Raw genomic sequence first — 13,010 nt, 5'->3', positions numbered from 1 at the left:
TTACCCGAGAACACTGCAAGGCAATTCCCCCCAAAAAACAAACAAACAAAAAAAAAAAAAAACAGAAGCACAACTCCAAAGAAAAAAAATAAAGCCAAATGTCAAAAACTGCTGTTTTTAAAATCTGATGTTTTTATAACTTGGCCAACTAGTATGCTAATTTTCTATCAGCTACGACTTATAGCCTGGGGCTAGCCCAGAGCTAGCCATGAGCTACCTAGCTAATACTAGTGTTAGCTAATGATGCACAAGCTGTACTAAACAAAATGGTGAAAACTATGAAAGGCTTAAAAAAATGACAACTCTTAATTTTCAGTTTCATAATTTAATTTCCTTTTTCCCCTCCTAGCCAAAATTAACATCCCAATTGATCTAACAGTGCTAGCTGTAAGCTAACTTTTAATTTACCGTATACTGTAAACTAGCAACCCCTTGTAGTGTTGACTCCCATGCTCTACCATTTTACCATCTTTTCCAAATATGGTAACATATTTTGTTTTCTACCTCTTAACAAGCCACAGCTAAAGTTAGCATCAAATGAGCTTACACTGAAACCTAGCTAACCTGCACTAATATTAACAGATCGCTCGAGAATTCTACGCTCTAATCCACATTAATTTTTGTGTATCAGATGGAAAATATCTTCAGCATGCCTTAATTTATTCAGGGTTAATTCGGCATTGTTTCTGACAGAGAATGTTGTTTTAACCTAATTTCAAGAAAAAATATTTTTGTATAGGGCCAGTTGAGTTTAACTTATTGAAGACGGTTATTGAATTATGATGTCAATGAGAGCACATATCATTAATATAGTCATCTCAGGATTATGGACATCTGTAGCACTAGCTGTGAGAACAGAAGCCCCACCAATCTATAACCTTCTGTTTGTGAGAGGTAGCCAATCACAAAAGGGGAAAAGGGGGCAAGTGAGAAAGGAACCAATCCAAAGCTTGTATAAAAAAAGGATTATTTTGAGCTGTTAATCATAAAAATTGTTCTAGTACAATCCAAGAATACAATCATAGAGTTATCTTCAGCATGGAATTAAAATTCTTGAGGCACTAAAGTAATTAGCAGAAAATACTAGACTCCCCTGGTAGCGTCAGATATAAATAAGCTTGTCCCTTATTATTAATAATTACTGGACATTCTAGAGTAATATTAGTCCCACATGAACAGAAGTCTAAACACTGTGGGCTTTATCTAGAACAGCATATTTCTTTGACATGAGAAAAAAAAACAAATAACCTAAAAAACCATCAGGATGAACAGGATCTGGTTGGTTGCGTTCATTCAGGTGAGCGGAGACCTCACCTTCTTATTTCCTTACTTGTTGTCCTGGATTTTCTGTCGATTGTATAGGATGTGGAAGTCTCTAAGCTCCTGTATCACTCCTGCAGACAACATATCGTCTACACGAGCATCCAGCCGCTTGTCTAGAGCTGAAGGAGAGAAAGAAGTAGATACGACAAATGTAGCATGAAAATAAAGACACATTCCACATTTCAAAGCTTGTTTTATTCCCCCACACAAAGAGCACATCTACAAATTTCTCTCCTTACCCTCCATGTCAGCATGCAGCCAGAAGATGCAGGGGTCTTTGTACCTTAGCGGGCCCCCAAGACCATCACCGCCTTCCTGCCCCCTCTGCTCCTCCAGCAAGCGGCTATGTGGAATCCCCGTCTCTTTGTGGATTTGCAGACTCCTGTGTAAGTTTTAAGTTCAAATCAAAAACTTGAAATCCACATGTACTATGAGGTTTTATTGAACTCCTTGTTCATAAGGCCTGGGAGGGTAAACTGAAATTATATAACAATCCGGTCAAATGAAGAGTACAATTTAAAAGTGGTGAGAATGTTCATTATTGCTGCACCAGGGGCATATCCTTCAGAAAAATGAAGACATAAAACAAGAAAAAATACAAATAATTATGAAGAACAAACAATCTCTCAATCCTTTTCTCACCAGGATACTTTCAAAGTGAGCTTTAAAAACAAACACACCAAAACTCTCGACCTGTTGAGATTTAAATCGAAACCAAACTTGTGGCTGTGCTCAGGTTAAGAGGAAAAGATCATCCTTACCAGCTCATATTAAAGAACTGGGTAACTTAACCTGAGGCCAGAGTGCATGCTACACATCAAGGAGCACAACACATGCCCCAACACAACATCCACATCACTAAAACTGACAGATTGCCCTTCACCAGCTGTATCACCTGGCTATCTTGCGCTTGTCATTTGGGTGCAACATGGCAGCCATATCGGGGTCCACCTCGGCCAGTCGTTTATGCAACTCAGCTCCTCCCAGTTTCTCGAGCTCGAGCTTCCTGTTCGGAGACCCATCCCCTCCGTCCCCTGGCTCCTCGTTCTCCTGCTGCGAGACAAGTTGTATTTGCAAAAGCTGCCCTCGAACACTGCCATTAAGCTCCTGCTTCCAAATCTTTAACACATTACAAGGTCCGTTTAGAGCGGTGCCTAGAGTCAGAAGTAATGTGCAATGAAAACAGAGATTAAGATGAGAAAAAGCACCCGTGGCAGTTTTATTAACAGTAAATGACTATGCAGCATGAAGAAATGAAACTAAAGTGAAATATTACATTATCTTCAAGCTGCGAAAGCTTAAGCACTCTGGTTTAATGTTGTTATCAAAAGTAAAATGGGTAAAGATAATAAGACATTTATACATTTAAGAGATTAACAGTACAAAAGACAGAAAGGACAGAGAGCGGTGTATTCAAGTTGAGCATCTATGACACTTACGCCGGTGTCCAACAGGACTTTCCACAGCAGAGACTCAATGTAATAGTTTGTTCCTCCAACAATGATTGGCAGTTTGTTCCTCTTGTGCATGTCATCTATGTTGGAACATGTCAAGGAAGAAGTTTATCCCAGCGTATTTTGCATGACTTAACAATTCCAGGACATTGTTGTGCATTCATGTACAATCTAAAGTAATTAAAAATATCATTATTGTTTAATTGAGGTAGAAAGAGTGAATACATCATATTCCTAATGAAAACTTTAAGACCTGTGATGACTACATTATGAACCAGTATTTCAGGAATTCTGGGTTTTCCCTTTATGCTACTGTTGAAGTTAACAGCATCAGTAGTATTTCAAAACACTCAAATATTATTGGACTTAACAGGTGGATACGTAAATTTGTTTGTATTTTTATTTGTGCAGCCAAATATTAACGTGTTATCACAGATTACGCCATCATCACGATTAACGTAATTTAAAAAAATTAAAAAATTAACGCAATTAACGCATCTGGAGTGCAGAATGGCTCAAAATTCCTGAAATGTTTCCGTCAACGCATTTCGGGCAGTTTGTCCAAGTAGAGTTACCTTCGCACATGCGCAAATGGGCAGTTGATCTGGTAGTGACGGGCAGCTGAACCAGTCAGCTCAATATGGTAGATGATAAACGCACACTTGCCCCCTTGATGGGAAATTTGAGTATTAACAGACTAACAAGACGGAACAGTCGACCGACAAAGTATTATGCACAATGTGCAAGAAGGAGTTTTCTTTTTACCGAACACTTCCAGCTTAAAATATCACATTAACGCGAAGCACACGTTAGTCGGAGATGCTGCTAGCTCTTTGGCTAACGTGTCACCCGGCTTGCGACAAACCACTCACGGAGCTTCGGTTAGTCTACCTCGGACATATTGACTGACACAGTTGCCAAGTGGATTGCACCAAACTGCAGACCTGTTAATGTAGTTGAGAACACGAGCTTTACATAGGTTTGGTTCCTTGTTTCAAGGACATGAAGTGCCTCACCAAGAGTGATGGAGAGAGAGGATAAATGTCTACAGAGTTTTTTGTTAACATGTTTATTGAACATCTTGAACATTCATGTTAAGTGCGTATATTTTCCCTTTTTTCTCGAGTCTGTTTGCTCATGCAAAATGAAATGCGATTAATGTAGAATATATATATATAGATATATAGATATATAGATATAAATATATATATAGATATAAAAAAAAATATATAGATAGATAGATAGATAGATAGATATAGATATTAGTGAATACTTAAACTTTCTAAAAGGTTGTATTTCACATGAGAGAACCTGTGCTAAAAGACTGAAGAAAACTCTTGAAATTCTCTTTGAATTTAAGCATACATCCTGTGTTGTTTCTGCATTTACTTCATTATATTGCATAAATGTCAGTTACAAGCTTAAATATAAAGTTGAAAAAATGTAATCGCAGCTAGGCTATTGATCAAGTAATTGCGATTAATTACAGACAATTGTGCAATAGTAGTTAATTTTTTTAATCTATTGACAGCACTAATTTTATGGTTAATATTGACAACAAATCTGAATAAAAACCTGACTTGTATCTATGTTGCTATTTTGACTCTGAACATTTATAGCCATTATTCAGAGGAGGTTTATGTGAGAATCAAACAATCTGGTGTCTTAACTCAACACAAAATACTCTTAAATCAGCCAGCTCCTGAGTACAAAGGTCGTGCCCAATTTGATGTCCAATTGCCCCCATGCAGGAACAGTGCAGGTAATAGTCCAGTAATCTCAGAGAGAGCAAATGGGCTCATGTTTCCCGTCTCCTGCACGCTCCAGGCCTGGACGATTCTCCTGACATCTGAAGTGTGAAATTTGGTTATGTCAGCTTTAAACGTCTTGTACTGTGTCATTTGAATAAATGTCCTCAGCCTAAAGATGTGGAGCTTTCCAATACGGAAAAAAAAGCAAAAAATATGGTTATGTCTAGGAAAGAATTTAAAATCTGTGTTGCAGAACTTTGATTCTGGTCTTTCTTACCCCAGTAGGCCTCTCATGTCATGACCCATTACACCTCCTGACCACCGGCTTAAGGATTCGGCAGACTGTTTATGGTCTGCCGAATGTATTTCGGACTGTTGTGGAGAAAATATAAGCAATAAAAATGCTTCCACCTGGGCAACCTGAAACTTTTGAAAGACCAAAAAGTAGACAGCTTTGAAACAGAAGCTGTGATGAGTTCTAAACTTAATATTAGCAATTTAGTTCAGCTTAATCAGAATTATAGTGTCTCCTTTAATTTCCACCACTTGGGCAACAAAAGGCTGGAGGAATACTTTGGAACGTAAGAGGTTAATTGGCAACAGGTCCGTAACATGATTGGGTGTAAAATGACTGTTTTAGAGAGGCAGAAGTAACAAGATTATTTACAAATTGTGGAATAATTTCAGAATAATAATCCTCAATGTAAAATTGTGACATTGTATATCTAATTTACCTTGCACAAAATCATCAAAACATTATGATAATCTGGAGAAGTCTCTGTGAGCAAGGGTCAAGGCCAAACTAAATAAATAAATACATTGATACTTCAGGTGATGCTGCGTTAAAAATCGTCATGAATCTGTCCTGGAAATCACTGCATAGGCTCAGTGACTCACTGTCACTGTGAACACAACTCACCGTGCTATCCACAACTGCAGGTTAAAGCTCCACCGTGCAAAGAAGAAACCGCATGTGAACATGATCCTGCACCATCATCATCTTCTTTGGGGCAAAGCTTGTTTAAAATGGACTGAGGCGAAGAGGATCATTGCATTCTGTTTTTATTTAAATTCGTCTCACCTCTTTTGTAATTGTAATTGTAAAATAGAAAAGCATAACAGGTCCCCTTTCAAAAAAACCTGCAGGTCACACAGACAGAGCCTGTGTGCCACACCTTATTCCTTCTCCCTCTTTTTCTGTCGCATCTTCTCTCATCTTGCACCTTGCCTTCTCTCCCCTCCTCCCTCCTTCTGGTCGCCTACTTTCTCCACTGTGGGATGATTAAATAAATACCCGACCAAACAAGATAAAGGCCCATCAGCCATCGTCACTCATCACTTGCAGAGGAGTGAGGGCGACTGCCGGCAAACAGCGAGGAAAATTAAGGGAGGAGAAAGCAGAAAGAGGGATGGAAAACTGAGCAAACAGAGCCACAGAGGAGGAGGTCGAGAAGGAGAGAGTTTATGTGAACGGCATGTAGAGAGAAGGCTTGATGGCTGATGAAGAGTCATTACACCCATTAGGCGTCTTAACTATCTTGCACACTCCTTCCTCTTTTTCCTGATTTTCAGTTAAAATCCTCCAGCTCTACTAATCTGTATTCATCTCTTCCCGTTTCTCCCTCTTTCCCATCAGCAGGCTCGCGGTGCACTGAGCCTATTCTTGGAGCTACCGCATCCCCTCGCTGCGCTGGTGAGTGTGAGAGAGAGAAAAGCAAGTGTCTGTGTGTGCGTGCACCCCATCCTGATCTATTAATACCCTCTCTCTAGTTATCGCCTCCTCTCTCCACATCTGTGTGACGGCCAGTGTCTGCAGGAGGGTGTGACTGCCCAGACCGTGTGTAGATTTACCACAGAGACTCCTCTATAAATACAGTCTCTAGAGATCTCTAGCTTTTCATCTTCACTGCAACATCTGCAGCAAGACACAATGACAAAACAAGGATACGTGCACACTTACAAAAATCAATTACTAAAAGTGAAATCAGTTCTTTCTCTGCAGTTACTACTTGATAATTGGGGTGGGGCATTGTTGTAACATGCGGTAAGAGGTGTTATGGAAAACACTGCTCCCATGCTTTCACATGGCTCCAAAAAGGATATCAGTGCCACCGCTTTGTTCCTGAAGTCTACCACCGTGTAGGTGCTCACTAATGGGTCCACAAAGCCGATCATGTGATGTGTGCATTGGTTGCACTCCTCAGCTGTCACCTTATTAGTGACAATGTCCAGGCCCTGGTACACCTGAAGGCACACAAAGAAAGGAATCAACAAGCAGGAAAAACTACCACATAAAATATAAATAATTAGCCATTACAAAAACCATTACAGGAGGTATTACAGGATAATTCAAAAGGTGAAGTTAAAATTCCTGGAAGATAATTAGTACTGCAGCATAATTAGCATTATTGAGGTTTCTTGTTTAGCGTCATGTGCACATTGCTCATGCACATACAACCACCGGTCTTGAGGGAAAAATGTGTGTTCCCTGACCAGTTGGCTGGTGGTTGCTGGAGGTTCTTAGGTGAAATAGGTTGTACCAAAAACCTCCTTGGGATAGCTTTGGTTACTATCAGACTGCTGCGATCACCTGCAGTTTGCATGGAAGACACCAACATCTCCACAAACACTGACTACTAACCTACCCTCAGTAAAGCTTGAAAAAGTGCAACACAAACTGGAAACTGAGAATGCAGCTAAAGTCATTCAAAAGGAACAACCTTGTACTCTGAAGGGAACAGACTCTGTTTGCAGACAAGTAATCCCCCATGGAAACTACGATCAAATAGGGTAATCTGCCTGCGACCAAAACAAAGCACTGTACACCAGCGGTCCCCAACCCCCGGGCCATGGACCGGTACCAGTCAATGAGTCATTTGGTACCGGGCCACAAGAGTTGAGGCTCGGGTGTGAAATGTATGGTTTTCGGGGTTTTGTCTGTTTATATCATTATTTTTTATTGTTTTTATCGTTAACTCTGTTTCTCTGGGTCTTTTCGTGCGTTATGAATAAAGCTTCTTTTTTTGGGGGGTACCGGTACTGGTTTTATTTTGTTGTACTTATCAGCGACACCTTAAAGGCCGGTCTGTGAAAATATTGTTGGACATAAACTGGTCCGTGGTGCAAATAAAGGTTGGGGACCGCTGCTGTAAACCACTTTGCGACCAAGTTTGCTTTCATTGTTGGAGACAATGACTCTATAAAAAGACAAACTTTTCTACATTCGTTAGATGGAAAACATACTTTTGTTCTTCATGAAGGTACCCATTTCAGATACTTGCTGTCTAGCTAAGTTACAGCTAGCCAGCTGACAGCATCCTTGTTGAGCAATAAATGTAACTCTGATTTTATATCTGACCTAGTACAAAAAAAGACATTTGAGGGTAGCTTGGGGTGAAAGACAATTTTTGAATATGGTCAAATAGTTTCACGTAATTACAGAGTAGTATTATGTTTAAAAACCCCTAGGTAATAACTTCTAATGCAAAGAAATTGCTTGATAACCAATGCAGCAACTAGCTGGCTAACTTTAGCCTGCTTGCCCGCTAACATAATTAGCAAAATACTACATGACGCATAAGTGTTTGGTGGGGGGTCTTCTCCTAATTTGGAGTTTGTGTTATGGTCTGCATTGGGTACCAGTTGGTAATTAGTGGACTCCATTTCAAAGCTAACATTTGCTAGCATTGGTCACAGCTGACTTAAGGAGCAGGAGAAAGGCAATGAGGCAAAGCACTGAAAAGCACCACATCACCACAGCCAAAGTCTCTCCCACAGAAATTAGTCCACAGGGTGTCGGAAGTCATAGTGAGAGTCTGGAAAGGTTTCTTTTTTTTTTAAGTTACTTTACAATCTAGTCAGACATTTACAATAAAAGGGTGTGTTATGTAAAAGTTACATAGAGCATGCTGAAAACAGTATTTCAGGCTATATTATGTGCTGTAAGAACGCAAGTTTATTGAATGTTCTCAATCTGAGAAATTATAAAACCCAGGGCAACACAGTAAAAATAGCTTCTATAAAACAAATAGGGTCGGGGATTGAAATCTGGGCTAGTGTCTTTGCATGTGTCTTTCAATGTCAGAAGCTGGTCACAGGGCTATTAAGGGAAAGGAAGGATGAGTGCTGTCCGTCTTCCATGTCAAATTGCTCTGGCCATCCCTGCAAATTATGACACGCATTTCCCGTCAGCTTTACATCACCCAGCGATGGAGCTCCCTCTTGGAATGTGACAGCTGGGTGTCACACAGTTGTCCGTCATGATTTTCACACTCGTACAGAGTTGAGAGTTTTAGAAAGGGATATCTTGGGATACAGAGCACATTTCTTGCTAGGCTTCTCTTGTTAGAAGCCGTGTTCAGCCTTTTAAACTTCAAAGTCGTTTTCTCCAGCATTAAAATGTCTGAGATGATCACGCACATCAAAAGCTGATGCGCTCCCTTTCGGTGTTCATGTGCACTCCATCTGCAGTTACTTTTTACATGAACTGAGATGTTTTCAATTTGCACTGAATATGTTCACCTTCACATTTTCTTGTACAAACCAATTATTTCCCCCCATTTGCAATTACGGTTCAGTTACAAAAGTCATTTGATGACATAATATCTAATATTTTCTGGATCACAGAATAAGGAAAAAAAGAAACTTGAATTCATCCATTGCACAAGTGGGAGGGAAATTGGAGTGTATCAATAAGCTCGGTAATAATCAGACACAAAAAAGAGACAAAAGATCAAGAGATGATTACAACCGGATCAAGTCATAAAATGCCCTGAAAGAAAAGTAACTCATGATATTTATCGTTCAGCAGAGTTGGAGCTCCTGAATGATGCAGTTTGGTTTGCTGTTCCTTAGAGAGTTGTCAGGTCTAATAGTATTTAACATTTTAAAGTTTTTTGGGGGAAATTACTTTAAGTGAAGGAAATTTGTCCTGTCCTGGCTGACTGTGCTGCAAGTCCAGACACTGTTAAAAATGTCATTTTAATGGGTTTTCAATTGAGCTAATGTCCATTTAGGTTCTCAGTCATCTAGGTCGTGGTAGTCTGAGTCCTTGAAAAGAGAGCAACCTTCAGGTTAGAGAAGATGTTAAACCTCTTATTATCCAAGGAGTTTCTTGAGCTCCAAAACAACTGATGGAACCTGAAGTCCCAGGTACTTAACCCCTAGTGTGGTTGTCTCCTTGGAGGTCGTCCTGGGGGCCAAGGTGTTAAACGCTAACGCTGCCCAACCTCACCATCACACACCCCACCATTATCTTCATGCACCTGGAAAGGAATCTCAAGATTGCGCTATAGGTGGGTGATAGCTGGTGCTCGACAATCTCTGTTGAATGATGGTCATTCACAGTGGGCGTACATGACCTCCTTTACGCTTGAGTAGAATTACGGGGAAGGCATTCGGCATCTACCTGCAGCGAGTATTTGTTAGCAGATGGGGGCAGTGGCAAAAACATCTGACACAACCGGTCTAGCTTACAAACAGCTAAAGTTAAACCGTATGTTAAAAACAATAAAGCGTCTACTGCGGCCACTGTTTTTGCTTTTCATTTTTGATCTTTGATGATTTTTTTTTAATGCTTCTCTGGTCCCCGATGAATGCCGCTGGCGCTCCCCTTCTTTATTACGACCTACTTATCAAACAACCAGCATTCAACCAACGCATAGGCCATCTGCATCCAACAACATGTGGTTGGAATTTTGGACGACTACACGGGAGCACGTTTGTGGAGGGTGAAAACCCCTTTCTGCACGCTGTCCCAACAAAAACCTGAACGCAGATGGACCACAAATTGCATTCAGGAGTGCTTGGTGGGACAAAGAGTACTCTTTGACTGCCACTGGAAGGTAAACTTGGGGTGATCAGGGCATATAGTCCCTCTAAAGCAGAGGGGAAAGAGAAGAAAAAGGAATAACAAAGGCATAGGCTAGTGTATGGATGATTGATGAACTCTTGAAAGATACATTGACTTTTCACATAAGTATCAGATAAACTATATATACTATATGTCTTTGTATACAAATAAATTCATCCATAGTTCTGACTTTCTTATAAGACAGAAAAGGAGAAAAAATGTAAAAATGTTACAAAATAATGACCCAAACCCAAATAAAGGACACTAACATAAGAGATTTTAAAAAATGACCAATCAAATAATTTGCCATTAAAGTGATTATTTCTGTTACCTATTTCCTATACTTCTGAGCTGTCTCGTCTTTTCTTACTACCCAGTCTATCACCTCCCGACTCGCTGAATAAACATTCTACTCATAAAACGTCCGACTCGTTCAACAGCAAATCTTTGGTTTTGTAACGTTCATCATTTTTCACGGCAGGAAGAAACTGCTCCCAAATGAACGTAAAGAGTGACTTTATCCATTTGTCCATTCATGCTAAACAAATAACACTTGTGTGTCCATTTGGGAGGGTGCTTTAGCCTTAATAGCTGGCTGTCTGCTTTGATTAAAGGCTGCATTTTCCTATGCTAAAATACTGAATAATAGTGTGTTTCACCAAGATTTTATTTATATATATTTTTTGAACTCAGACTTCTGGTTTTATGTGGACAGGATTTAGGTCTACTGGTAATTTTTGACTTGAAAGGGTTTCACAAAGTTTTCCTGGCATCTTCAGGGGGATTCACTTTCTGAGCCACAATCACATACTCTGAATGGATGACAGTAGACTACACACAGATGCTGTGCAGAAGACGTGGCCTCAGGGCTGTATTTATATGATAAAGTGGTGATGGTGTTTGGGAGGAATGATATTAGCCACCACCGCTTCTGTCTTACGTGAAAGCTTGTTTGCCATATATGTACTGTTCATCATCAGCAGACATATACACCACTACTGGTATACCAACGTGTGGCAACGTAAAGGCAAAGCCAACTCTGAGTATCTGAACATCTGCAATGTGTGTTAGGCAACCACATCTTCAAGTCTTTGGAAATCTGCTATAGGGTCGGAATACCATTTTTCCCAAAGCTATTCCTTCCTGATAACCACACCGATTTATTGGTGAGACAATATTAGCCGTTTTCCGATGTATCAGTTTCTGGATTTATAACAACCGATAAACAAAAATTTAAAAAGTAAAGAAGAGATGGGAGAAACACCCCCAATCCAAGTTTTGAGTGTTGGCACGCCACAGTTTGCCCACCAGAGGGAACCAAGCAAGAATCAGGCAAAGCGTAAACAAGTTTAAAAAAAAAAAAAAAAAACTACACATTACAAATGTTCTCGAGTTCTTGTAACTGGACACACTCATTAAATAAGGTAGAAATAAGGAAGTGAAACAACTACATTCTAACTTCCTTACCTTTGCAATTTTTAGAGTTTTGGGGCTGTTTTTGTTTCCATTTAATTGCATCTGTAAGCTGTATTCAAAAGCGCGTCTCAATAACTAGCTTATTGCATGATGATGCTTCCAATCGTTTTGCATTATTTTGGGGTAAAATATTCCAAATCTACTCGTCCTATATTGTGATTTTCACCCAGTCAGTTTAAGCTCAGAATGATTAAGTCAGCACAAACCAAAGTTTGCTGTTTTGTAATATCTCAAAGTTGTTTTTCTTTTTAGGAAGTATTTTGTGGTGCACGCCTTGCCCACATCCTCTTGAAACCTGCCTGACATTGCTACTAAGCATCTTTTTGTATTCCTGTAGCATTCAAAGTCAGCAACAAAATACAACTGTTTATAACTTGACATACACTACACGTGTTAATCAATAGAGCTGTGCAGGCTATTGATCAAATCCTCTGTCAGAGCCTGTGTGTATTGCGTGTACCTCTCAAAATGTTCTTCATCCAAAAGAGGGGAGCAGTGCAGGGCAGAACAACCAAGGCAGATAAATTATTTACGGCTTCTCTGCACGACACCACCCTCAGCCAAGCGAGAGTTGGATGCAAGAACGGATGGAAGGATGGATGGATAGATGGATGAAGGATATGAAGAGCAAATCAAGGAGGATGAAGATTTAAAGTGGTTTCTCTTTTTTTGGAAGGACAACAGCTTTAGAGAGATGAAAGGAGATGAACGGGCAGAAGAGGAGACAGAACAGCGCTGTGTACTTGTTACAGAGAACAGGATGCTCCCTGACAAATTTGCACACATTATCTACCAGCAGCCTTCCTGCTCTGTCTCTGACAAACACACTCACACAGATTGTACCGAGAGGAGACAGGATGATGGTTAGAAGGATGGCAGCATGAATGGTGAAAGAAAGACCGATAGATGCTCAGAGAGACAGCTGGTATTTCTCTGTGTGTATAGTAGATAGAATTATAGAGAAAGACATACAGGGATGGCTGTGTGTCTCATTTTGAGCCGCCCCACCTAGCATATTAACACAACTTTGTTAGTCACATGGTGAAAAAACCAAAGACAACTTTAAAACAGCTCTGTATGATCTATTTAGCATCCTCCCCCCCTGCTTTCACTAACATCACAGGCTCTCTATCATTCATATATATATATATATAT

The 13,010-nt window shown here is 40.0% G+C and overlaps 1 protein-coding gene across 1 annotated transcript in view; it reads right to left on the bottom strand.

The window, feature by feature from the left end:
- Positions 1-13,010, bottom strand: part of trit1 (tRNA isopentenyltransferase 1) — a 41,599-nt gene that overhangs the window by 14,825 nt on the left and 13,764 nt on the right. Inside the window, exons 2-6 of the mRNA XM_006795205.2 lie at positions 6,632-6,772; positions 2,763-2,861; positions 2,219-2,376; positions 1,563-1,705; positions 1,331-1,442 (exon numbers count right to left, since the gene is read on the bottom strand). Of these exons, the coding sequence (XP_006795268.2) occupies positions 1,331-1,442; positions 1,563-1,705; positions 2,219-2,376; positions 2,763-2,861; positions 6,632-6,772 (653 nt within the window). The remainder of the gene's footprint in view (positions 1-1,330; positions 1,443-1,562; positions 1,706-2,218; positions 2,377-2,762; positions 2,862-6,631; positions 6,773-13,010) is intronic.

The sequence above is a fragment of the Neolamprologus brichardi genome, chromosome 22 (assembly GCF_056152115.1).
Source record: "Neolamprologus brichardi isolate AB-2024 chromosome 22, ASM5615211v1, whole genome shotgun sequence".
In the NCBI taxonomy this organism is placed as follows: domain Eukaryota; kingdom Metazoa; phylum Chordata; class Actinopteri; order Cichliformes; family Cichlidae; genus Neolamprologus; species Neolamprologus brichardi.
Note: the sequence above shows the minus strand (reverse complement) of the source record. Positions and strands in the feature narration are given on the sequence as shown.